Below are 26,487 nucleotides of genomic sequence, written 5' to 3'. Positions count from 1 at the left end.
GTCTGCAGAGAGGGTATGAGTGGGTTCCCCCCTGCTTGATTATGTACCACATAACAGTGGTGTTGTCCATCTTTACCATTAATTGTCCTGGAAGAATGTGGTCCTTGAAGGATGTCAGAGCATTCTGTACAGCTAACATTTCTTTTTGATTGATATGCAGGTGCATTTGACTTGGGTTCCATTTGCCCTGAATGCACTTCCCTGCCAAGTGAGCCCCCCATGCATAGTCTGATGCATCTGTTGTTAGGGTTTGAGCAGCAGGGGGTAGAGTGAATGGCAGTCCCTTGTTTTGGTGGCAGGCCTCTGCCCGCCAAAGGAACTCTAACTGTAGGCAAGGTATGATAGGAATCATTGCTTCTAGATCCTGAGAATGTTGACATCATAGGCTTTTTAGATACCATTGTAGTTTCCTCATATGCAGTCTTGCATATGGAATTAGGAGAATGCAGGAGGCCATAAACCCCAAGGCTTGCAGTATTTGTCTTGCAGATAACAGGGTCTGAATTAGACAATCATCCAGGTATGGGTATATTTGAATATTTCTTTGCCTGCAAAATGCAATGATTGGAGCTAGGCACTTTGTGAACACCCTGGGCGCAGTAGATAAGCCAAAGGGCAGTGCAGTGAACTGACAGTGCATGAAGCTTGCTTTGAAGCATAGGTATCTTCTGCAAGATTCCCTGATTGGGATGTGCAGGTAGGCTTCCTTTAAATCCAGTGTTGCCAACCAGGCATACTTGCCTAGCATAGGAAGCAAGTGGTGAAGAGTTAGCATCTTGAATTTTGGGATCACCAAAAAAGTGTTTAGGATAGAGAGATCCAGGATAGGATGCCAGGAGTTGTCTTTTCTGGGCACCAGAAAAAGTCTTGAGTAGAAACCTTGTCCCCTTTCCTCTTCTGGGACAGTTTAAATAGCCCTTATACTTAAGAGAGAGAGAGAACTTGATTTTGAGCATCTGCTCACTGATTTGGGGGTAGATCCAGCCAACCATTTTGGGGTTGGTAAAGTGTGGAAGTGGAATCTGTATCCTTGGGAAACTACATTTAAAACCCATTTGTCCTGGGTAATGAGTTCCCAGTTTTTTGCCTGCAGAGCAATCTTTCCCCCTAAAGGAGCAGTCAGTTGAGAAGGGCTTGGAAGTTGTAAAGTTAAGTCATCGAGACAGCTTACCATAGGGGGGGAGTCTTACTACTCCCTGCTTTGGAAGTGGGAGCCTCCCACTACTTAGTCCTGTGCGTACCTTGGGACTGAAGCCCAGGTGTTCTGCTGGTTCTGGGTTTGGACTGAGAAGGCCTGGAAGAGACAGGAAAGGACCAATTCTTAGAGGGCCAATGCCTACTAAATCTTGGAGGCTGTACTTGCAGGAAATCTTTAACAGTTTGCATAGATTTAGCTTTTTCCTCCATCTTTTTAATTACTTCTTCTGCTTTGTTGCCAAACAGGTGGTCCTGGTTTAAGGGAGCATCCAGTAATTTAGCTTTAACATGATCTAGCAAAGATTGCTCCTTATGCCAAGCATGCCTTCAAAGTACAGATCCAATGACAGCAGCCCTGCAAGATACCTCTAGTGAATCAAAACCACATTGCAAAGTATGTTTTCCAACTTGTTCAGCAGAATGCATTAAATCCTGCAAATCTTTATTTTCAGCACAGTCAAGAATCAACATCATTTTCTGTTTAAGCAATGCAATAATATGCTGCTGATGCTTTAACATATGAAACTGGCAGTTTAAGGTCCTAATGGCCAAGGATGCAGAAGTGTATACCTTCTTACCCCATCTATCCAGCGCCCTGGAATCTCTATCAGAGGGGGTAGGATTTTTCACAGTAATAGCCTTAATGCCCTTGGGTCCCTGTGAAATGGTCTCAGGATCTGCAGTAGGATTTTATAAAGAGGAACTTGTGAGAGTCAGGAACCCTGTAATATCTATCTGGTTTTCTGGGAGCAGGAGGTAAGGAGTCAGGGTCCAAGCTAGATTCCGAAAAGGCATCATCAACAATGTCCATTACAGGGGGGATAGCTAAAGGCCTGTGTTGGTGCAGGAGTAAGAAATCCCTAAGCCTCTTTTTAGAATCAGAGTAATCCTGGCTTTCCCAGTGAAAATGCTCCCTAAGAGTATGTAAGGTTTCACCAAAAGAGAAATCCTCTGGAGGGGAAGCAGAAGGAATAGAGTATTCTGCATCAGAATCCTCATAGGTAGATAAGGGTAAATCTTGGTCATCAGAGGAAACAGAAATTTCAGAATCCTGATCAGAAGAATCATAAGCAAATTCAGTCCTAGGTCTCTTAGAGGGGGAAGGTTGGCTTCCCCTAATTAAAGTAATAAGGTCTTCAGCCATTCTTATCATTTGTTTTTTAGGCATATAGGCCTGACCATGCGGTCTTGGTGTCAGTTTTTTAGGCATGGATTGAGTTTTAGGCCTTGAAGAAGAAGATGGCATTGGTATAATATGCAAGTCATTAGGTCTGAATACAGCCTCAGAAGCCAGTGCCTGCACAGTGGCTCCGGACCCATCCAAGGTAGAGACATCCGCAGGTTCCACAGTTGAAGCATCTTGCGGCACACCAGACTCTGAATGGGACTCAGTAGAGGCCTGCGAATCTGAAGTAGCGGGTATCAGGGGCTGCAAAAGCACCTCACTGAGTACCAGCAAACTGGCGACTAGATTAGGAGAAGCATCGTCAGCAGCTTTGGACCAAGGCGGCCTGTCTCTGTCTTTATCTTTGCGTTTTTTCGGAATGTTGGTAGTCGGGTGGCTTACCGAAGCCATAGCTGGGTAATTAAACTGAGTACCAAAATATTTAGAAGCCTAAATATACTGACAACGAATAGTTCGTTGTTTAAATAAGGCACAAAACCGACAGCGAGGTATGTTGTGGTCAGGGCCTAGGCAAAGAATACAGTACAAATGAAAATCTTTATGAGGTATTTACTTTCCACAAGAAATACAATTATTGTCTTTTACTGACATTGGTTTAGAGCAAGAAAAAGTTTCCCCAATGGGGTACTTAGCTTTAGTTGAAGACTTCAGTTCTGAAACTGGAAAATGAAAATTTCAGGAGTCGGCGACCGGCACTTGCAAACTGCTTCTGCTTCGGGCACTGCATGGCAAGAAAGACTGATGTAATGGCATCAGCTGCATGCTTTATACCCCTGACTACCTGACATCATGAAAGATAAGACAGCAACTGATGCAGGACCCAAGATTTTGATAATCAGGCTGACTGAGGGATACTGCAAGCAGATAACCCAAATGTGATGACTGCAACTGTGAAACACAAAGAACATCACCAACCTAGTAGTAATTGAACTTCACATAACTGAAAAATAAGAAAACAATAAAACATTTTTTATTCAGGGGACACACCCCACATTCACTGCCCCATACAAACATCAAGCTCACACTTCAGTGGGGATAGGATTTCCCCCTTGCTGCTGTTCCACAATCACACACTTAAAAAATTCAGTAATGTCAGATCCGTTCACTTCTGATGAACTAGACCGGATTTTCGGTCATTCAATAAAAACACTTTTTCGTGAAAAGTCAGATATCCCACAGTGCTTATTTTCTCAGAGACACACAAAGTATTAAGTCACTACGGGCATTATCTTTACACATGATGCCCTACTCACTACTGAGTTCAATCCCCCTAAAATCTGTACCAGTAGATAATTGTGCTGCAGAGTATGTCATTATTATGTACATCATGAACTTGCTGCACTTCTGGCAATATTATGGTGTGTGTTACTCACTTAAGACCCTTCCCACTTCATCAAACTTCTGTTGTACTGCTCTCATTTGTCCCTAAATGAGGAATCACGTCAGTTTTCTGATACAGTGCAGCAGTTCCTGCTGTTATAGTAATGTGAATTATGTCCTTTCTGCCTATGTCACCTGGCATACACTGTACATCTGTCTTTCCTCCCAGTTTTTCCCTCCTAATTACTGTATCTCCAACGGGCAGTGCCTACTGGGTCTGCTACCACCATATGGGTTTGCCACATTTCTTCTTAGTCTCCCCTGGTAATACATCCACTAGAGTGCAGATCTGTGCTAACCAGTTCTATTTTTTGTTCTCGAGAAAGTCTCTGATGATGTCTGGGGTGGTCCTTGGGAAACCCGCTTGGAATATAGAGAGTTGTTCTGGCAGGTGTCCCTGGATGCTAGTAGACCCCCCCCCCGGACTTAATGAGAATATTTCCATTGCCCCCTAGAAGTTTTTTCTTCTCTTTTTCTCATACCAAAAAATTTTTTGTGTGTTTATGTATACCACATGTCAAATTATAACTTTGTTGTTAGAGGTCTAAATTATCCTATGCACAAGAGACATTAGGTTTTTAAATTGCTTTGTAAGTGTAGTTTGCCTTTTGGTCACCAGATGGAGACAATCCTGTACTTTGTGAGCCTCTTTAAACTGTTTTTTTAAAACTGTATTTTCTAATATACATTTTTTATTAGACATTTTTTTTACTAGCTTTTTTCCAGCAGTTTTTGTTCTATTTAAATTCAAGAGTAGTCGTTTGACTTAAAGGATTCTATACAATTCTGTGTTGATGTTACAAACTGTGTTAGAAGTGATTTTTAGCTATGGTGTTTTGAGTAAATGGTGACAAGAGTCCTATGCATATGCATGACTTCAATTGATGTTGATTGTTGATTGCTGAAATCAAAAACTCATCACTGGTATAACAGGGTTGTTTTTCCTGTTTGTTCTGCTTAATTCATCTGATGAAGTCTGTGGACGAAAACATATTTATCTGAGCGTTTATGTGAAAATTAAAAGTTATACTTGTATCTTTTTGGGCATCGTTGGAGTGTGGCTCTTCAAGGCTTTCTGAACTGCTTAGAACCCTCTTGTAAGATGTTGACATTATTTGGGGACTCGATGACGGCACCCAGTTTGCAATCATCAATAAACTTTGTCAGCCATAGGCCTTTTGTTTTAGCCTGTACATCTGAGAAGTAAATTCCAAACAATAGGGGCCCCAACACAGATCCCTGTAGAACACCACTGGTTATGGGTCTGCTGGTAGAAGTAGAGTGACCTATTTTGACTGTGTGTGTTCTATCAGTGAGCCAGTTTTCAACCCACCTGACAACATACAGGTTGATCTCCAGCTGGGTGAGTTTATCAATGATGCCTGAGTGGGGAACAAGCCTTGGCCAGTTACAGGTAGGCTGTATGCATGGATTTGCCTTCATCCATGGCTTTGGAGACTGTCTCAAAGAAGTCCACCAAGTTCAAGAGGCAGGATTCCCCTTTAACAAAGCCAAACTGGGTTGGGTCATGCATTTGCAGGTCTCCTATATCTTTGTTGACAAGGTTCATGGTTCTTTCCATAGCCTCGCAGATTAGGCTGGTCAGGCTTATGGGTATATACTTCCCAGGGTCTGTGGAGGCACCTCCTTTATGCAATGGGATGACGGTTGCTGTTCTCCATTCAGCAGGTATGAAACCAGGGCTTAGACTGTGGTTAAAAAGGGTACCAAGTGGTGCAGCTATTTCCTGTTTTAATCCACTTAGAATGCATCCTGGGATATTATCATGTCCCATAAAGGCTGTGTTTTTGGCTTTGGAGAGAGTGTTTATGACCTGCTACTTGCAGATGCTTCGTGGAAAGCAGGTGGTAGGGATACTTTGGGGGATAAGTGGTGAGGACAGGGGGGAGAAGTTTTCAGTGAACCTGTCAGCTAGCAGGTTGGCTATTTCTGAGGGTTTAGTACATTCTGCTCAGATCTGGGTTGTTCCTTTAAAGTTTCTGGCATCGCTAAAGAAGGTCTTATGGTTATCCTTAGCAAAAGAGGCTAATTTGAATTCATAGTTAGCTTTGGAATACCTTACAAGGTGCCTTATTTGCTTGCTTAAGTCAAGAGGGAATGCTTCCATTTCAGAGACTGTTTCTTCCTGCTCTTGGACAACAATTTCTTTCTCTTTTTGTATAACCTGCTAATGGCAGATGTCCATCAGGCAGGCTTGTTCTTTCTTGAGGATTTTGTTTTATCCTACCAGATACAGCTGAGTCAATACATTTGTAAGATGCTTATACAAAGCATTGGTGTAAACCCCAGTATAGGTGTCCATGCCATCAGTGAGGGCAGGGACTATGAAGCTATTAATGCTGTCACATATTAGGTTGTAATTGGCTTTGGAGAATTTTTCAGTCTAGTTGCTGCTAATGGGGGATCAGATGTTATTGTTAAGATGTTATTGTTACTTCTAATGAGACTGATTTATGATCAGACCTCACTAAGGAGGGCCGCACACATGGGTGGTGCAATGATCACTAATGTTAGTGAGTACCAGATCTAAAATGTCTGGGCCTGTTGTGGGGGTGTCAACCAAATGGTCTAGGGTATTGAAGTTGATGAAGTCCAAGAACCTTTGGACAAGTATATTAGTACACGTACAATTTATCCAATCTATGAATGGGTAGTTAAAGTCACCTAAATCCAAGGCATTTGGTTATATCTTAAGCGATATAAGTACAGCCAAGTATGAAGTGTGGGTGTCCTGGTTCATTGAGGGGGTCCTATAACTGGCAATAACATGGAGAGGGGATTTACCTACAGTCAAATGGACCTGGATTAGTTCAAGGAATCATTTTGTTTAACCAATCTAGAGATGTATTTAAGTTTGATGAATATTGATACTCCACCTCCTGTAGTTCTCATACTTTCAGTTTGTGGTCTGAATGTGAAGACATTATAATCCAGTATGGCTGGGGTGTTTTCTGCGGCCTTAAACCAAGTCTATGTGGCTGCACAGATGTCAGCATATTCTAAGATGAGGGCTGCTTTCAGTGAGTGCTGTTTTAGGTTTAGACTCCTAGCATTTGGCAGCATAACCTTGAGGTTGCTTTTTGAAGATATTTTTACTTTGAGAATTTTGTTGTGGTGATATTGCCTAAAAAAGGCACTATGAGGGAGTCAAGAGCCTTAGCCAGTAACCAAAATCCCAGAGGTGACAGATGAAGACCATCTCTGGCAAAGCAGCATGGTCTATCCCCCATGTCACCCCAGGCTGACAGGTACTGTATCCCCTTAGAATGACACCAGAAACTAAGGCAATTGTTAAAGCCAATCATTTTTTGTTTATATTGTGGCATCATCTTAGGTGAAAGTAGCATGCTGCTCAAAGCTAGGGACATACCCGCCTGATGCATGTATTCAGAGAGCTCAGTCATGTCTCTCTTCATATGGTCCAGTGAGGTACATCTCAAGTCATTCATACCAACATGAATTATGATGGAGTCATAAAGGTACTTGTTGTGGAAAGACATGAGTCCTTGTGTGATATGGCCGTTCCTGGCACCTGACAGACAGCTGACCGTAACCTTCTCCTTGTCCAGCCTGGTGAGTGGGGCATCTTTGTTTCTCACTATAGAGTCACCTTTTGTTGTTGTTGTTGTTGTTGTCTTTCGGCTTTTCCCGGTTAGGGGTCACCACAGCGGAACTCCGGTCCACTAATGATTGGCAGTAGATTTTTATGTGCCGAGCTGCCGGCCCTGATGCACAACCTTCAACGAAGGTACACCCATTCACACATGTCTCCACACAGAAGACGCTCTAGCTGAGAATCAAATGGGACAACGTCTTACTGTGAGGCGACAACGCTAGAGTCACCTATGACCAAAACATTTGGTTTAGATGTGCTTTGCCTTAGGGGCTTGTTTGGTGGGATACTTGTGCTTGTGGTTTTATGTTCATTGAATGCTGTAGGTACTGCAATAGGTGTAGCATGTTTGTGTTTCGGAGGTCACTGGTGTTTAGGTACATTTCTGGTGAGTACCTCAGCTTATGATGGTTTATGTGTTGAGAGTGTGGTTTGTGCAGGAAGTGTAGTATGTTGGCTGACAACCTGTTCAGTGTCACTGTTCTGTGAAAGAGAAAGCAAGGATTCCAAATTCTAAGTGTATATGTATCTCTCACAAATTGAGCTTGAGTGGTTTAGGAGTAATGAGTTGTTAGTGTACATGAGGCAATTGCTACACTGCCTCAGGATACCCATATCAGTCACACTGGCAAGAGAAACAGAGGAGAACTGACCATCTATAATACAAGGTGTAAATTTGCTTACTTTAATGAGGACAGTTGCAAACATGCTGCCTAAATACAAGCTAGTTAAGCAATTTTCGAACAAGCTGGCCAATGGAAATGTTCAATACTGACCAATAGTCCAACAATTTCCAACTCAGAAGGGTCCTTTGCTATACTCCTCTGCCACAAGGGTGCAGGGGGCCATCTTAATGTAAGATGGCTGGTTTTAGTAGTCATATAATGCCAAACAGTCTAGATTTAGCAAATCTGAATCTATTATATGCTATAAAATACACAAACAGAAAACAGTTGAAACAGTGAAACAGCACAACATTTAAAGCAGCTAAAACAGTTAAAACAGGCAGCAATTCAGTAATACACAGTTTGAAAGTGCAGTACAGTGAATAAAAATACTTATTTTTCTGTAGATTTCAAACGATGCCTTAGATTTCATTTGGATTCACTTCAGAGATCAGAGAGAAAACTAGTCCTAGAGCAGCCGCTTGCATGGCTGTACACTTCAGACATCTACTTAAGAACAAGTGAATGAAAGTACAAGGAATATAATTTAATACAATCAGGAAGGTGTATCAAAGAACAAATGTATTTGTGCACAAGAGGCCTATGATTTGAAAACAGCCCAAAGGTAATCTTTATCCGCCACTGGCCAGATGCATTTTCTTTGAATGTGGGTTTCAATGCTGTTTCAGTGAATGTGAGTTTCAAGGGCAGAGAACTTTTAATGCTAAGTCTATTTTCATTGTGAGACTGTATTGCTTTGTTTAGCCGATGTCTATTAGTGTTTGTGCTATAAAATGTAAAATAAAAGTTTTAAATGAAATCCATATAATCATTGTAGAAGTAAAGCAGTACGCACATTACAATGTTTATGGTAAATGGGGCAAAATAGCCAAGTCATGGGACATTGGAATGGCTGCAGGTGGGAGGGCTGTGTATAGGGACCCCATTCAACCATGATTTTGTGAGGGGGGAAAGGCGGCAAACTCAAAGACAGCCCAGGTGGCACAAACTCTAGCTACGCAACTGATCAGTAGGCCATGGAGAATGACATTTGGAGGTGCTAGCAAACTATAATATTTTTTTGCTAAGATTAGAATATTGCATACCATTAAATGCCCTACTTTTACCACAAAACCCACATACTGAGAGTCACCAAAAACAAAATCCTAAGGTTCATCATCTTCTCCCTTCAAAGTGAACATCATTGCTGCACATTTGAAAAAATGGTTACCATTTACTACAGGGTCTGGGGCCATATTTTGGTTGTCTGTTCTTCAGTTTGCATTTGAAAGTTAGCATCCCACAATTCCCTTGGAGTGGGTGGGGTTACATAATTATGTATGTAAATTTTATGTTAATCATGGTACAGATTTGTACCTATTCTTCATGGGCAGTTGTCCAGATTTTTGATGTTTCCAGGTTGAGAGGTATGATACATACACAACCATCAATTACAACCACTTGCATGGCTGTACACTTCAGATCTCTGCTAGAGAACAAGTGAATGAATACATTTAAAAATAATGGGTCAGAACTGTATCTCATCTCTCTGCTGTCAAAAATCATGCAGTGAAACCCACTACAAACACCTTCTGCCCTCTCAACTTCTTACCTCAAATCATAGACGAAGACAAAAAAATCAGGATGAAATTTTAAGTGCTTCTCTTATATTCAAGGAAAGTTGCTAGAATAAAAGGATTTACATTGGGATACATTTCATGAAGGTTACAAAGTCTAAAATTCATGCCTGTCATTTCTTTAATAACTGCAATTTCCAACAATTTGTCAGAAAGTGACAAATTTTACAAGGAATAGAGAAATGACTCCTCAACATATTTTCTCAAGAATTCTGGTAAAAGCCAAAAATAATGATGGGACAAAGGCACATATTTTGAGTGCTGTTTTGTTTTATCCATTTGATAATCAGGTAAATTCACTGTAAAAAGTGTCCCTTTTCAGGAATGACCCAGGTGCACTGCCTGATTGACTTATTCAAAGGCACACAGTAGGCAAATAGAGGTGGAAGCAGTGTGTTAATAGCTAGTGCATTAAGTGGTAGACCGCTCCCATTAATTTGAAATACATTTGCTGAACAACAGTTATGAAACTCTAATGACAAGCATTATTGACTGAGTATCACCCTCAGTGATTAATCAGAAAATGAAGAAGTTATGCAAGGCCTAGCAGTTAGTGCAGTGGGTTGAGGCTCTAAGCTCTTAATGAGCTATTTCCTGTTGTCAAGGGTATAGGGTTTGATTCGACCAAGCTCCATTTGCCTACTGTGTGACTTTCAGTAAGACACTTAACTATACTGTGCTTTTGATAAAAGTGTGAATTCTCTGTAATGATTGCTATTACTGACTAATTATAACCTACAGTGACTTACTTTATCTGAATTTTCTGGAGAGTGGTAATCATCCTGAAGGGGTTTATACACACACACACACACACACACACACACACACACACACACACACACACACACACACACACACACACACACACAGGTGCACATGCACAGATGTACATACCAACATATACAAATTACACACACACACACACACACACACACACACACACACACACACACACACACATACATACATACACACAGAGATGCACATGCACAGATGTACATACCAACATATACAAATTACACACACACACACACACACACACACACACACACACACACACACGCACATGCACAGATGTACATACCAACATATACACATTTCCATCTCCATCTCCCTTTGGTGCTCTGTTCACTTGAGTGATCCTGCAGTCTTGCTCTAATCAGACCCATGCATCAAAACAAATCCACTTGCTAAAATTATTCAAATCTCCCACTTGATTCAAGAAGTGCAGGCATGCTTCCAGGCTGTGGGTGCTAAGAAAGTGCTTGCTGATGCTAGAACACCTTGAAAGAAATCTATTATACAGAAGGTAGAACAGGTGTGTGCAACAATTTTTCACCCATCAACAGATGGCAGAGGTTGTGGGGGACATACTGGACAGGAGGTTTGATGCCCACATCTGCCATATGTAGACTATTCTACAGTGACCCATTGTCATGTCTCTGCCCATATATTACCCCACACTCTGTCATATCTGTCTTCCCTTGTGACCAACTCCCTTCTCTTATCCATCTCTGTCTTACCCAACTTCCATCCCCAACTTTCCCTTCTCCAAAAGAAGAACACCTATCACACAAAAACTGATCCTACCCAAATCTCTCAACTTTACATATGTTAACGTAGATGTGATTGGCTTCAGTAGATAATTATAAATAGTGTAATTGTCTAATAAATCATGGAGTATGTCATTCAGTAAAGTGATAATATTGTTATAATTCACCAGTGTTATTTAGTTAAGAAGCTGATGGATATGCCCTATTTCATCTCCATCCTCCTCACTCCTTAATTGCTCAGCATGTGTTCTATCCTCTGCTTGCTTTCCCTTTTTTATCTCTGTCCTGTACTCCCATTTCCAATCTTTAAGCTGGTTAACAAATGGATAAACACACACCACGCACACACATCCAAAAAGGACTGACATAGTATAATCATCTTTTTATGTTCATATGTTGTGCAATGAGTGGCATAGATCAACATCGCTGGTGAACTATAAACGCAAAGAAAGGATAGCTTCCAACCTAGGGTAACAATGAAAAAAAATATTTCAAACATGCAGAAACCTTGCCATCAGTCACACAAATGAACCGAGCACATGTGCATTACTAAGCAATACTGAAATACAATAAAGTTAATTTCCCCTATGAAGGCCTCTATGCACACTGTCTTCATTATGTGGTAAATCCGCTCACAGTGGACTGGGTGCAGGATTTCAATCCCCTGAGGGTGAGATGTTGTTTAACAATATTACATTTTCATCACACAATTGTAATCCACTCCCCTGCATTTTTTTATAACCTTCTTTGGTGCACTTCAGTGACATATCTAGCTAATGCTCTGGTTTAATTAATATGAGCATCAAAGGCATGGGTTCAAGTCTGTTCAGGTTTATGTCACTTTTTTTGCAATCCTATGTTTTATTACCCCAAAACATGTTTTATAATCTACTTGCCAATGTATGGGTCTGCAGCATACACAAAACAAAACTCTGTTTTGAAGAATAAGAGTGACATGGGAATGGTGCCAAAGCCATGGAGGTGTAATTATCTTGTCTTCTTATAATGTGTTACTTTTCCTGTAATTAAACATTTCTACCATCATTATGTACATTCTGCATGGAGTTTAGCTCTGGCTTACAGAACTTTACTTACAGAGTTGCCTAGCATTACTGATCTTGGAAGTTGTGAAATATGATTGTAATACACTTCCATTAATCTCATTCCTTATTAGCTCACCAAATGGGGTCTACTTTATATAATTGAAAAATTAAAATCTCGAGCGCTGACATCAGCAAAAATGCAGAAAGTCGAAATTAATTTTTTTGGATCGCAGTACAGTGGAGATCGGGATATTTGCCCTTTCCTCATTGTAGTACGATCTCAAAGTTGGAATATATATTTAGCAGGGGGTGTGGGGGGTGCAGACCCCCACAATAGAGATTTCGACATTCTGCATTTTTGCTGATGTCAGCGGTCAAGATTTTAATTTTTGATGATATGAAGTAGACCCCACCAAATGTAATACTGATTGCTTCCCTTTTTTATCTCAGTTCAATACTCTCATTTCCAATCTGTAACCTGGTAAAAATATAGATAAACACAGCACACACAAACACACACAAAGAACTTATAAAACAAACTCATAATCCTGTTGTCCTCATAACTCACATATGTTGTGCAACAGTTGGCGGAGAGCAACATCAATTGTCATTTGTGACCACAGAGAAATGACAGTTCTTGTCCCATGGCAAAAACTGAAACAATTCCTTCAGACATGCTAAGATCTAAATACTGGTCATGCAAATAAGCGAAGCATGGCTGCATATCAGAAGGCAAATGCACAAAGCAATTAAGTGAATCCGTATAGCCTACCTGTTTGGATGGCTCAGTGTGCTCATGGAATGACTTGTACGTGTCATTGTAATGGGTGGAGTGTTCATCTTCCATGGGAGTGGTATGCCATTTTACAGTGATGGGCATCTACTCTGAAAATCTGCACCATGTCCCTCACAAGTGTTTTTTAATAACACATTACAGTCTTAGCATCTTCAGTGTCTGCCTTTGCTAGTACACTGCAATGGTGAATGTGACTACAGAAGCTCTAATTTCAATCCCTTGAATATTTTTTCTTGCTGTTACTCTGCCAGTGTGCTACATTTCCTTGATACCTGTGTTTTATAAGTGCTTAGTCTCGCTGATTCAGTGGCTCCCCTTGCTAATGCCCTGATATGTGTCATATCAGTATGAAAGGCAAGGTTTCCTGGACGTTGATGCCATTCTTTCTTCTTCACCCACTTCCATCTGCGCAGTCTCAAAACCTGGTGATACCCCCCCGACTTGCTGCCCAATATCATCTCTATCCTACACCCTTTCCAGCCTTTAACTTTGTCCAAATACATTAGCACATGACATACATGCCCAAAATGGATGATAGAAGAACAAGAATCATCTGCCTGTGGTAGTACATTGTGTGACTGTTAGCAGAGAGCACCATAGACAGTCATATGTAACCACAGAGAAATGAAAGTTCTCATTCTATGGCAAAACCTTAAAAAAACCCTTTGAATGCACTGGGATCTTGGCGTTCGTCATGAAACTGAGATAATTGTCAATGCATATTACCTTGCAATACTGACCTAAGGTGAAGTGGAGAGTTTCACTGTACGTAACAGCTTTGATGGTTCATTGTACTCATGAAGTGATGTGTACATATTATCAGTACACTAGGTAAAGGATTTGATCCCCACATGGTTATATGTTGTTTAACAATGGTTATTTATCAGTCTTCAACACTGTTCAGACATTCCCTTGAAATGTGTTTTCTGACGCCCACACGGCAACTTGCTAATACACTGGTCTAGAGTATCTCAGTTAGTATAAAATAAAAAGGCGTGGTGGCTGGAGAATAAAAAGCTCACTTTTATTACCAATAAAATAAATAATTTAGGTAAGCGCTTTCGAGGTGACCCTCTTCTTCAGACCTTAATAAAAATTTCTGCAAACATACAGTTTAAATACAAGTAACAACCAATAAAAACATATAATAAAAATTAATGTGGCAGACCTCTTTTTCTTAAGACAGGTTTTAAAGAGACAGCACTGTTCAGGCCAGGTGAAACATAAGCCTTAAAATCAACAATCCATCTCAACTCTATGTATTCAGTTTCATTATGTAGATATTCTTCTCTTAAGCTGTCATTAATTTTTTGTAAAACCAAGAATGTAAAGTTGTGATGTGTACCATAATCTGATACATGTTTAGCCAGTGCATTTGTTGATTTATTATTACGTACGTCATTCAAATGTTCCATTACCCTCTCCTTCAACATACGATTCGTTTTGCCTATATAAAATGCACTGCATGAATTATACTTGGCCAGACAGACTATGTTCTTAGTACAGCAGTCTGCATAGAAAGAAAATTCCACTGGTTTCAAGTGTATCGGATGCACAATCATGCAGGTTGACCATATGTTGCAACAGATTTTGCAAGCCCTACATGCATATGTTCCTTTACACTGTGAAATAAACCTTTCACTTGTTCTGTTGTACTTATAGCATAGCTGTTGCTTTAAATTCTTACTATTTTTAAAACTAAAGCTAGGAATAGACCCTACAACTCTACTAATATGAGGGTCTGTGAGTAAAATAGGCCAGTTATTTTTAACTATCTCACAGGTCCTAGTAATATCCCTGGAAAAAAGTTAAACACAGCCTATTCACCATCTCAGTACATTTTCTTCCATCAGCATGTACATTTGCAGGGAGTTCTTCAGATAAATAGGGTTTAGTCATATTGCTATCAAGAGAGCTCACTTCTACCATAGCCTTATCGATCTCATAGGCTTTATAGCCACTGTTCATAAGATCTACACACAAACTATCTAATGCCTCTGCAAGGTCTCCCCCATCAGTATGTAGTCTCTTACAATGCAATACTTGATTCTTAACTATATTCCTAGTTATGTGTCTGGGGTGCATGCTGGAACGATAAAGAATGTTGTTTTTCCTGCAGCTTTTTCTGTGTAACCTAGATGAAATGTTACCAAACATGTTTTTGTTCACATTAATATCTAAGAAATCAATCTTAGTCTGAGAGTACTGTAGAGAAAAAGAGAGATATGAGGTGGTACTCCCTAGAAAATTCACAAAACTCTCTAGCTGTATCTCATTACAATGCCACGTAAAAAAGGTATCATCAACAAAACGTTTATAAAAAGTGACATGTTGCTTAAACATGTCACAACAAAAAAACATCTCTTTCTCCCATTGGGCCAGCACAATGTTAGCATATGTATTCGCACACGCTGTGCCCATAGCGACCCCCACTTTCTGGAGAAAAAACTCTCTCTCTCAAACAGAAATATATTATTTTTCAAGATCAAATCCAATAGGGCACAAGTCATATTGACCTTGGTGTTAGAAAAGTTACTTTCCTTGGTTAAAACGTGTCTTACATTTTCAATGCCCTCATCATTGCGGCTCCGAGACCTCCCCATCCGTACGTCATAGAACCTGCTGTTAGATCAAAGGTATTAAGGTTTAAGCAACATGTCACTTTTTATAAACATTTTGTTTTGTTGATGATATCTTTACACCAGAAATCAATAACAGTAGCCAAAGGCACTGTCTTCAACTTTCCAGCAGCAACAATTGGCTTCAAAGGGGATCTGGAACATCCTTGTGAATCTTTGGTATTCCAAATATCGAGGGTACCACAAGTCTGACTACCTTTAAATGATCATAAACTTGCTTAGTAATACTTCCTTGGCTAACCACATCATTTAAACAAAAGTCTATCTTGGTATATGATAGATAAATCTGTGCAAGGAGAAACCTCTGTGTTGAAAACCTTACTTTATAGGAAAGGCATACTTTGAAAGAATTGATGTGCAATAAAAGTATCAGGGTGATGAAGCCTGACAAGGCGGGGGGTGGGCTTGTTATTATGGACAGCGAAGTATACTCTGGCAAAATGTTTGAGATTTTGAATGACATTGGCTCCTATGAGATGGTGTCTAAAGCCAAAATAAACCGATGCAGGTCAGACATAAAACAACAGCTTTATTAAAAGTATGGGCGCTTTCGCAGTTTCAAATACACTGCTTCATCAGAAACAAACATTGCTAATGCCAAGACAGACCTTTGTTTAAATAATATGCAGGTGACCTCTCAATGAATATTAGAGCTGCTCATGCACTAAAAATATTTACCTCAAATGTTTGTAGTTAACTTGGTCTGTGAGGTGAACTTACATGATGTGATTGTAGGCTGTGGTGTGGCCATGACCAGGGGTTGCCCATCATGCATCCACACATGGCCACATACATATATAATTAGCACTGCTGCTCATTGAGCATGCAATGTAAATAGTGCAGGCTTGGCCTCAATCGCAAATGTGGCATTTATGAATCCATGGAATTATCTTATGTTACCCCTGTTGGACAGGTTTGCTAGCAAAAGCTCAGACCAGTATATGTGAAAGAGCTTGAATGAATATTTGAAAAAGAATACAATACAACAGTAGTTGAAGTAATATGCCAGAAAAGTTAACAACGTATTAAGAATTAACTTAGACAATAATACTTAAGACAATGCTGTTCTGGTAAAATTGATTAAATCCCTTTATCATATACTACAGATTGTACCACACAGAAGTGAAACAACATATTAGTAAAGAAAATGAACTGAACTAACACTGAAATAGTGCCCAAGGCTACCATTCTAGCGATAACTGCACATGGTCATTGACAGATGACTGTAATGATTTTAGCCTTCACATTTAATACAAAGGCTTGCAATAAGTATTTAACACATTTTTATGTACCTAAATATTCTGTTCCATAATATGAATACATCAGAGGGAACGGTTTTCTTTTCTTCTTGGCATACTGCTTTCCAGATTCTAGAATTGCCTGACAGACCGCTTTGATCTGTTCTTTGCTCAACACCTAAATGAAGAGAAAGACAGTCAGCACTGACAGGATATTCACAATATTCAATGTATTTATTTCTCACTTTAGCTAAACAAATGCAGTATTAATATATTTAGGAGCATAAAAGTGATAGCTGTATCAATGATGTCCTGATTTACAATTTTTTTTGTCATGAAAGAGTATAGTTAAATATACATCAAAGGAAATATGGCACCTTACTTACCAAGCATAACAATGGACAAATAATACTGGAGATTATGACTGGGTTTATGATCATAACACACTTGTTAGTGCATGAAGTACTGTAATTATGTTTAGAAATTAAGAAAAAGATAAACTTGTTAGACAATGTAATTTTTAAAGACTGTATCAAGGCCAGGCATGTGCCCTAAGGGTCACATATATACAAGTTTCCAAACTTGAAGAAGGATCAAAACAGCATTTGGACCTATTAGATTTATTCGATAGGATTAGTATTGAGATGACCGGTTAGTTAATGATGGATAACTAAAGGCATATGGAAAAATGGAGGGGGAGATTAAGGTCTTAAAATGTGAGATTACTGACAATCTGTTGTTTGGGATGTACAAAGTTAGGTTCAATCAGGTATTCCAGAATGTCAAACAACATTGTGAAATTGTGAGAAAATGTAAAGAGAAGAAACTGATGCATGATGAGGAGGCCTATAAAAATAATCAGGCATACCCACTACTTCAGAGGCTCTGTAAGGTGGTACAGGAATGGACAGGTGGTGCACAGGGTGAAGAGGAGTTGCTTCATCCAGCTAATTATGATAGTGGACCAGAAATGGATTTTTTAGATCCACACCTAATTCTAGGAAATCCCCCGATTAGTGGAAAAATATACCAATGATAATCGGGAATTTCTCAACAGTCAGGAATGAATCAATTCATCAGCAGGTGCAGAGGCATTCAATGAGAGGCTGAAGCATAAGTCGGGGACAGAAAAGGGGCAGGTACTAGAGCTGATTTCCCCATAAATCACTGCAGTTATCAGTCAACAAGGTACTGTAACACTTTTGGTACTTTCAGAGTATTTAACTATAGTCATTTGGATATTACCCCAACACATGGAGAGCTGCTGTAAAAGGGGGTCACTTTTGTTCCCTCTAAGAAGTTGGGGTTACTAATATTTTGAAAGAGCTTAAACTGTATTCCAGAAAATTGAATTTGAGTTAGATTCTGGAAGGGAGTAATGGACTGTATTAGCACAAAAGGGTACTTTCAATGCTCTGCTGGTTCTACCTGAGGCATTGTTTGAAAAAGTGTGTGAGAATGAATTGAGGAGTCTTAATGTCACTAATAGGAAAAGGTGCCATAATATGACACCCATGAATATAAGCTGTTGAAAGAGCTTTATAAAGACAAGTCTGTTCATGTTATGTAGCCCAATAAAGACAGAAAGGTGGTCATTATGGATACCTTTGTGTACATTCAAAAATGCGTTATTTGAACAATGGTGACTTTTTTGGTTTGGCATCACTGAGCAAAGTCAACATTAGTTACTCCAAGACAGACTTATGGTTGAAAAAATTAGGTCTCAAACTGACAGTTCAGAAATGAGCTTATTAAATATATGAAAGTTGAGAATCTGATACTATTATCTATTTCCTAAGCTGCATAAATCTGTTGACAATCCACCTATGAGTCCAATTGTAGCATCAGGGGGATACAAAACTGAGCAACTTGCTAAATCAGTGGATCTTCATCCTAAAGGCATCTTTAGTGAACTGAAAATAAACATGTTTCAGAAGACTCCCTGCACTTTTTGCAAGCTATTTTTGCTACCGTGTTTGATGCTGATGTGACTTGATTCTGGTAATAGGTTTATAGGTTCATATGTGTGTACTAGGCTAATGGCCCTGGAGCCTTTACAAGCCTAGCCCATAGAAGTGCCCTGGCATCGTGCTGCCCAATGTTAGTTCCCAGTGCCTCTATCAAGCAATGGCACTGCAGTGATCCCCGGGGTGAACTTTCTATTTCCCATCCACTCATCGAGATTTCTCTTGAAGAGGGCCAGTGAGGTGCTCTGCCTGACATGTATGGGAAGTCTAGTCCAGAGCATGGGCAGTCTCTGGGTTATGAACCTGTCCCTCCAGCATGTTCTGTTAATTGTGGTAATGAGGTTTAGGTCTCTGGAGGGATTTGGATTTCTTTAGATGTAGCATTTCTAACAGAGCTGGGTCAGGCATGGCTTTGTAAGCCAAGGAGAGATCGCCTCTTAGTAGACAATATGAGAAGAGAATAGCTGGAGTTTTTTGAGTCTGTCCATGTAGGACATGTGTTTATGGCCTAGGATCCTCTTCATGAGGTACTTTTGTGGCCTTTCCAGCTGTTGTATGTGTCTAGTGAGGTACATGCCAAATGGGGCATTATACTCGATGATTGGCCTAATGAGGGAAGAGTAGAGAGAGAGAGGATGACCTCTTTCTTCCTGGATGCAAAACCCTTGGTAATGAGATGTACCACACAGAAGGACTTTCTGACCACAGTGGCAATGTGGTGGTCGAAGGAGAGGTTTCTGTCACCCTGTGTCCCCAGGTCTCTTATAACACCTTCAGTGTTCAGCGGGCTCCTTTCGATGTGGTAATTGGTGGTAACTGAGGTTTTCCATTAATGTGGTAATTAGTGGGAACTGAGGTTTCCCAAATGGGATGACGACGCATTTTTTGGCATTAAGCTTAAGGCCATGGTTTTGACACCAGTCATTGGTCTCAGTGAGGCCTTTCTGTAGAATGTCTGCATTACTTGGGGAGTTAATAATGGCTCCCAGCTTGCAATCTGCAAACTTAGTCAGCCAGAATCCCTCTGTGGTGGCCTGGACTTCTGAGAAGTAGATGCCAAACAAAAGAGGACCCAAGATCGATCCCTGTGGGACTCCACTTGTGACTGGTCAGCAGTCTGACTTGGAGTCCACTACTTTCACACTGTGGGTTCTATCTGTCGTACAATATGACATTAGAATGAAATGGTTCTACAAGGCTTTGACATGTTTTCCAAATCTAACTAAAAACAACATCAGAATTATTTGTGAAAGTATAGATCTTGAATTAGCTAATAACTTTGAATATTTTGAGAATGAATATTTTAAACATGTCAAGGGGGTAGCAATGGGGGCTGCCGCCACATCAATTTGCGCCAACATTATACTTCAATAGTGGTAACACAACTTCATATTTGGCTCTAAGTATTGCAATTACATTTCCAAGTATTTCAGATTCATTGATAATATTTTTATTTTATGGACTGCGAACTCTGATATGTTGAATGACTTTCTATGTTTTATTAACCAGACTATAGACTTTGTTAGTGAGACAGACAAGGACAAGACAAATTTTTTGGATGTGTTGTTGTACAAGAATTATGGCACCTGTTCCTTCAAATACTTTATTTATCACAAGGCAAATTATTCAGACAGTTTGCTTTCACTTCAACACCCCCCCCCCCCCATGGCAATAAAAAATATTGTGAAAGGCCAAATGGTAAGACTATCCAGATTGGTTTATTTTTGAACAATGTGATTTCTTAAAAACAATGTTTTAGACAGGGGGTGCCCACAGACTCTGTTTGATAATTGCTATGAAAAGGTGAAGTGTGTTAGGTTAACAAAATATCCATATCTGATTATATAGCCATTTAACTTTCCCATTCACAGGAAGGGCAAGAAAATTATTTTCTAAGACCATGGTGTTGGAATATAATAGTAGAAACATGAACGTTAAGGAGATATTTACAAGAAACTGGTCCTTCATTTTTGGTACCTATGGGTCACCTGGTAATCTTGGCAATGTGTCCAGGTTTAGCTTTAAAAAAGGGAATAAAATTAAAAGTTATGTTTGAGGTTAACAAAAGTTTTAAGGAAGTTGTACAGATGTGGATCCTGCAGCCAGTGTAGGTGTATTTTTAGATGGGGAGAAAATTAATATGGCAGGATATCCACGAAGCATTGCCCCCAGTGGTCATTTTAATTATAACATCAATGGGTGGTATATTTGGCATGTTGTTCCTGTTGCCCTTGTTTTTTACATAGGTAAGAATGAGCAAATGTTGAGGAAAAAGAATTAATCAGCATTTATATGCTGCAAAAAAGAGTCATATAGCCAACACCTCATGCAAAAACTTCAAGGATTCTGTACAATATAAAACGTTTTTATTTTTCATTCTGGAAGAGGTCTTACCAGACTTATGGGGGGAGGGGGACTGACATGCCAGGCTTGAAGCCAGGGAACTTCACTGGCAGATTGAATTGAATGTCTCTAGTGCCCCAGGCTTAAATGACAAGGTTTCAACGAATAGCCTGTTAAACCTTTAGAAGGGCTAAGTTCTGAATTTTTTTACTACTTTTACATAAAACATATATGTGTGGCAATTTCAATTATAGATAATTGAATATATTTAACTGAATTTTAGAGTTTTATTCATAATGTATTTATGTGTTGTGGAATCTGAAAGGAAATGTTTTTTTGCATTCTTGTAATTATTTTTTTGGCCACATGGTGACAATGGATATGTTTAATCAGTTCTGATGAAGTTCCATTTGTCTTTTTTTTTTTTTTTTGGAATGAAAGTGATCATTAAACTGGGGTTCTTGTGGCTTTACCTCACTTGGTTGGTAATTCTTTTATGTTTGGTACTCTTTTGTTCACCTGTTTGGGCAAATATTTGATTATAAACTTAAGTGCTTTCGCAGTGTAAGATCCAGTCTTAATAGCACTTTTGCTTAATAAAACCTTATTAAGGACACTGTAAGTGCTGTTAAAATTAATGTTTACAGTAGTGGCCAACAATGGGCAATGCTGGCCAGCTTTGTACAGTGGCAGAAGATAAAAAAGCTTTTAAAAGCTGTGAGAACTTCACTCTGCCACAAATGCAAACAGAAAACATGGCAGAACAAAGTGTTTAACAATGTTTAAAAGCTGTTTTATCTTCTACCACAAAAGCGCTTTGTTTCTGCCTGCTGTACTTATCAGTTGTCCCTGATTATGCAGAATATCCCTGATTTTGCATTATATATTTGCCCTGTTCCCATAGCTCTCAACCTCTTAATGCAAGAAATCTGGACAAAGCCTAAACTTTTGGGGGGGGACAAAGGCTCAAAAAAGGGACAGATTTTGATTATTGCTCTTATAAACTTAGAAAGTTGCTAGAATGTCCGGTTTTGTATTAGCATGCCTTTTCTGGATGATATGAAGTCTGTAACTCAAATGAATTTCATTATTTAGTGACTTCAATTCTCAATGATTTGCCAGAAAAACAGAAATTTTATGACGGACAGACCAAACCTGTGAGGCAAAACGCTGGACATTCTGCGAAAATGTATACAGTTGAGAGGTAAGCCTGTTCCTCAAAAACTTTTGAGGTTTGGCAAATCCCCAAGGATACAGTCAGTCAATAATGTCAAGCAAAAATACTTTTGCTTAGAAAATGCATGTTAATGCATAACCTGCCATTGCATTAACTTTTTTTAAGTGAATTAGAGCAATATTTAAAAACTGATCCTGATTTTGATACTTTACTTCAATTTATTTTTGGGTTTGTCCAGAATTCCTAAGAAAAGAAGTTGAGAGGTATGCTGCTGTCTGTTTGACAGCACTTGCAGAGTGCTTTACTGGCTTTCAAAACTAGTAAAACACTTTTTATTCCTTCACTTTGTCATTCTTTTTTTTTTTTTTTTTAACTGGTTGTATCTGGAGCAGATAAAGCCTAATGCCCTACAAAGAATCATAATCATGTCTTTGATTATAACCCGCTGTTATGTGTTCTTAACATGGATGCCAAGATGCCGTTTTTAAGCTTTGCTCTTGAGGCGAATTTCTTGGCATCCATTACTGTATATCTAGTTATGACTGGAGACTCCATCATAATCCTGTACATTATGTGTTCAAGAACTGGATGTCAAGAAGCTCACTTTGAGACCAAAAGTCAAAATGTGACTCTTGACATCCAGTTTGAGAACATGTAACTAGAAGGTTGTGACTGGAAAAACTCTTTGTAGTACATGGAGATTTAGCTGCTCTAGTGAGCTACAAGTTACAGAAAAAAAGTGTAGGAACAAACTGTTTTCCGATGCTGTTCTGTGGTGGCTGTTTTTTACAATGACACTGTAATGTAACAGATGGAACGGTGCATAACCAAAATAACAAAGCTTCTTATGCACTCTTTTGATGTCAGAGAAGTGTGTAACAAGCTTATGTTTTCACCAGCTTCAAAGCATAATCAGCACAGTACTTGTACTACTGTATTTTATATAGTACTGTTTGCTGTAAATAGGAGGCTGCATTCTTACCTAAAATCACAAAGATAAACTTAAGGTGTGATTAGTTTTGTTGTATACTGCAGAACCTACTAAAGATGCAAAGTCACAGAGTGCAGGTGGAATGAAAGATATGACTTACTCAAAGCTCTATTTGTACATGGTTATAGACAAACATTACTACTGGAAACTCTAGCAAATCTAGGATCTAAAATGACGTAAAAGCTTTAACAAGAAGTGTGAAATGCATGTTTACATATATTGTAGAAAATGAAATTTACACTTTTGTCTTGTGACTTCAAGTCTAAAGTTTTAATAACAGGCATTAGAGACCATTATTGCCAACCAATAGTAATTTTAGTGCAATATGCACATCTGTATTAAGTTTTCTAATGTTACAGTAACTAGTAAATATAAGCCTGTTGCATTATCATGCATTAACTTTCTACAATTTCTCAAAAAAACAGAAAGTCAGTTTGAAAACAATTTTCTAAATCAAGGTATTTTGAAAATAGTACAGAAAAATATGGCTAGGTTGTGTTAGCAAGAAAAAAACGTTCTTTCCATTACCATTGCCAAAGTTTTTTTCTTTTGTCAGCTGTATCAATCTCAAAATTAAGTACTTAATATTGGGGGGGGGGGCATGGGAAACCGCCCTCACATTCAAACAACTTAGTTATTTTTCTCTGGCTGATTAATTATTGTTCTAAAGAAAATAGCATTTTCACTGCAGTATGTTGAGCAAAAGGGTGATACTATAAATCATTCTCTGTCAAAATGACTCCTATGACCTATCTAACCGTGCACAGTCCTAACACTTTTGAAACTGCAACTTTTATATTTTTCTAATACATTTTGTTTTATGCTGCTGTATATACTATATCATGGAAATCAAATTCTTTTGTATTTCCTATAAGATTCTTTTGAAACAATTTTATTACTGAGCTATGTCAACATATCTGTGTGCATGAAATTAAATATAGGATTGAACAGTGATGTAAACAGCATATTCTGCCATATGAAATATTTATTTTTTCATTTGTTAACAAGCACAAGGAGGTCATTAAAATAGACCTTTTAAGCCATGTCACAAGAAAGACAATATGTTAATTAATACAATGAAAAAAATCAGGTAAAGATACAGGTGCAAATAAAAATGCAAAAGGTATATACTACAGTATTTCAGTTCAACAGTAGTCACAGAACCACTCCTAACCACCAGCCTTCTATCTTCAGCATGGGTTTATTTACAAGGGATGTGAGCAAAACCATACCCTCCTTGGCATAACGGGTAGAATCACAGAATCAGAACACTTAATTGAAATGTATTACTTGAACAGTACTTATAACTTTGTGAAAAAGAGTTGAGAATGGCTTCCTTCCTATTGAATACAGTACACACAATATGAATGTCCCAGGTTCACAGGTATTTACCTTTAGCTCCATTGTTGCATATGTAGTAACAGTTCTATAGGCAGGTAAGACTCTCAACAGCTTCTCATATCAGAATTGCAAACTCCACAGGCTCAGGCCTAAAATACATCTGGTTCTACCCTTATAAAGCTTCCTGTTTCCTACGTCTAAAGTTTGTTTCTGCCATTAGCAGCACCCCCCCCCCCCAGTGTACATTATGGGTTTGGTAAGGATTTTCCAACCTTTGCCACTGTTTTGTATAGTGTTCAAAGGTGGCAAAGCAGCCATTATATTACATAACCTTCCCCCGAGCATATTCTCTGCAGCTGGGATGTAAGCCAAGGACAACCGAACTGCATCTAAATGATGTCAGCCCTTGTGGACCACTGTTTTAAATGGAAATGGCTACAGTCATAAAGCCCATCTGGGAAGCTAAGATTGTAATTAATGTCTGCCTGTCTGTCAGAGCTGCCACTGAAGGGGTGCTTGGTCCATAAATCATAGTCTGTGTCCAATACTATTGCTACTAATGCTACAGATCCCCCACCATGCCCCATGATTCTCACTACACCTTTCTAAACATACTGGAAAATATGAAGATACAACCAAACACCCTAATACTGAGTGATTTCAACTACCCTGCCATTAACTGGGAAAACTACTCATGTACCAACACCTTAGCTCAACAGTTCTTGGAATTCATAAATTCCAACGCCCTGGATCAACTAATCCATAGTCCCACCAGGGGCTCCAATATCCTATACCTGGTCATTACCAACATGGGAAATCGATGCTCTACACCTATGGTCACTCCCTCGTTGGTCAGGTCTGACCATAAGCTAATCACCCTTAACATCCACATCCCACCCCCACCCCACCCCCAGTAAGGAAACTTCCATAAAAAACTTCTCCAAAGCCAACTTCATGCTACTCAAGTCAGAAGTGACAAACTTCATGACACCCATGCAGACGGGAACTGAAAGTTTGACTGCTGAATCCTACACTAAGGCACTGTACGAGCACATCCATTCATGCATGAATTGTGCTATCCCAAATAGAACCAATATGCTCTCCTCCAAAAAAAGGAAGCCAATCTGGTGGTCCCCTGCCATAAACAAACTTTACAACAAAAGGAAGAAACAGTTGCAGAAAAGAGGAAAATCCCAAGATGAAAAAAACTCCCTTACCAGCCTCAGTAAGAAGCTGAGATCCCTCATAAAATCCTCCAAAGCTAGTTATGAAAATAAAATTGCCAAAGATTCCAAAGACAGCCACAAGGCATTCTATAACTATGTCAAGAATCTAAATGGCAATGCTCAGATCTGCTCTGAGCTACAACAGAATGGCATTAAATATACTGATCCCAAGGATATTGCCAATATCCTGGCAGATCAATTCAGTGCCAACTTCACCCCCCTCTCACCCCCTAAACAGCCCATCTCAATACTGGAAAATTGCCAAATTCTGGTAATAACGGCCACACAGGTAAAAAAACACACTCTCCAAAGCTAAGAATACAGCATCCATGGGACCAGATGACATCCCGGGCTGTGTATTACATGAACTACAAAATGAACTGGCACCTCACCTAAGTGTCATGTTTAATCATAGCCTCACATCAGGCTTCGTGCCCACTGAGTGGCACACAGCTACAGTTATCCCACTCCACA

At 39.3% G+C, this 26,487-nt stretch overlaps 1 protein-coding gene across 1 annotated transcript in view; it reads right to left on the bottom strand.

Annotated features, from left to right (window-relative positions):
• LANCL3 (LanC like 3) overlaps window positions 1-26,487 on the bottom strand; it is an 861,225-nt gene that overhangs the window by 353,724 nt on the left and 481,014 nt on the right. Inside the window, exon 2 of the mRNA XM_044072407.1 lies at window positions 17,023-17,146. Coding sequence (XP_043928342.1) covers window positions 17,023-17,146 — 124 coding nt within the window. The remainder of the gene's footprint in view (window positions 1-17,022; window positions 17,147-26,487) is intronic.

Source organism: Protopterus annectens, chromosome 5.part0, assembly GCF_019279795.1.
Source record: "Protopterus annectens isolate FY-2018-M chromosome 5.part0, PAN1.0, whole genome shotgun sequence".
Classification (NCBI taxonomy): domain Eukaryota; kingdom Metazoa; phylum Chordata; order Ceratodontiformes; family Protopteridae; genus Protopterus; species Protopterus annectens.
Note: the sequence above shows the minus strand (reverse complement) of the source record. Positions and strands in the feature narration are given on the sequence as shown.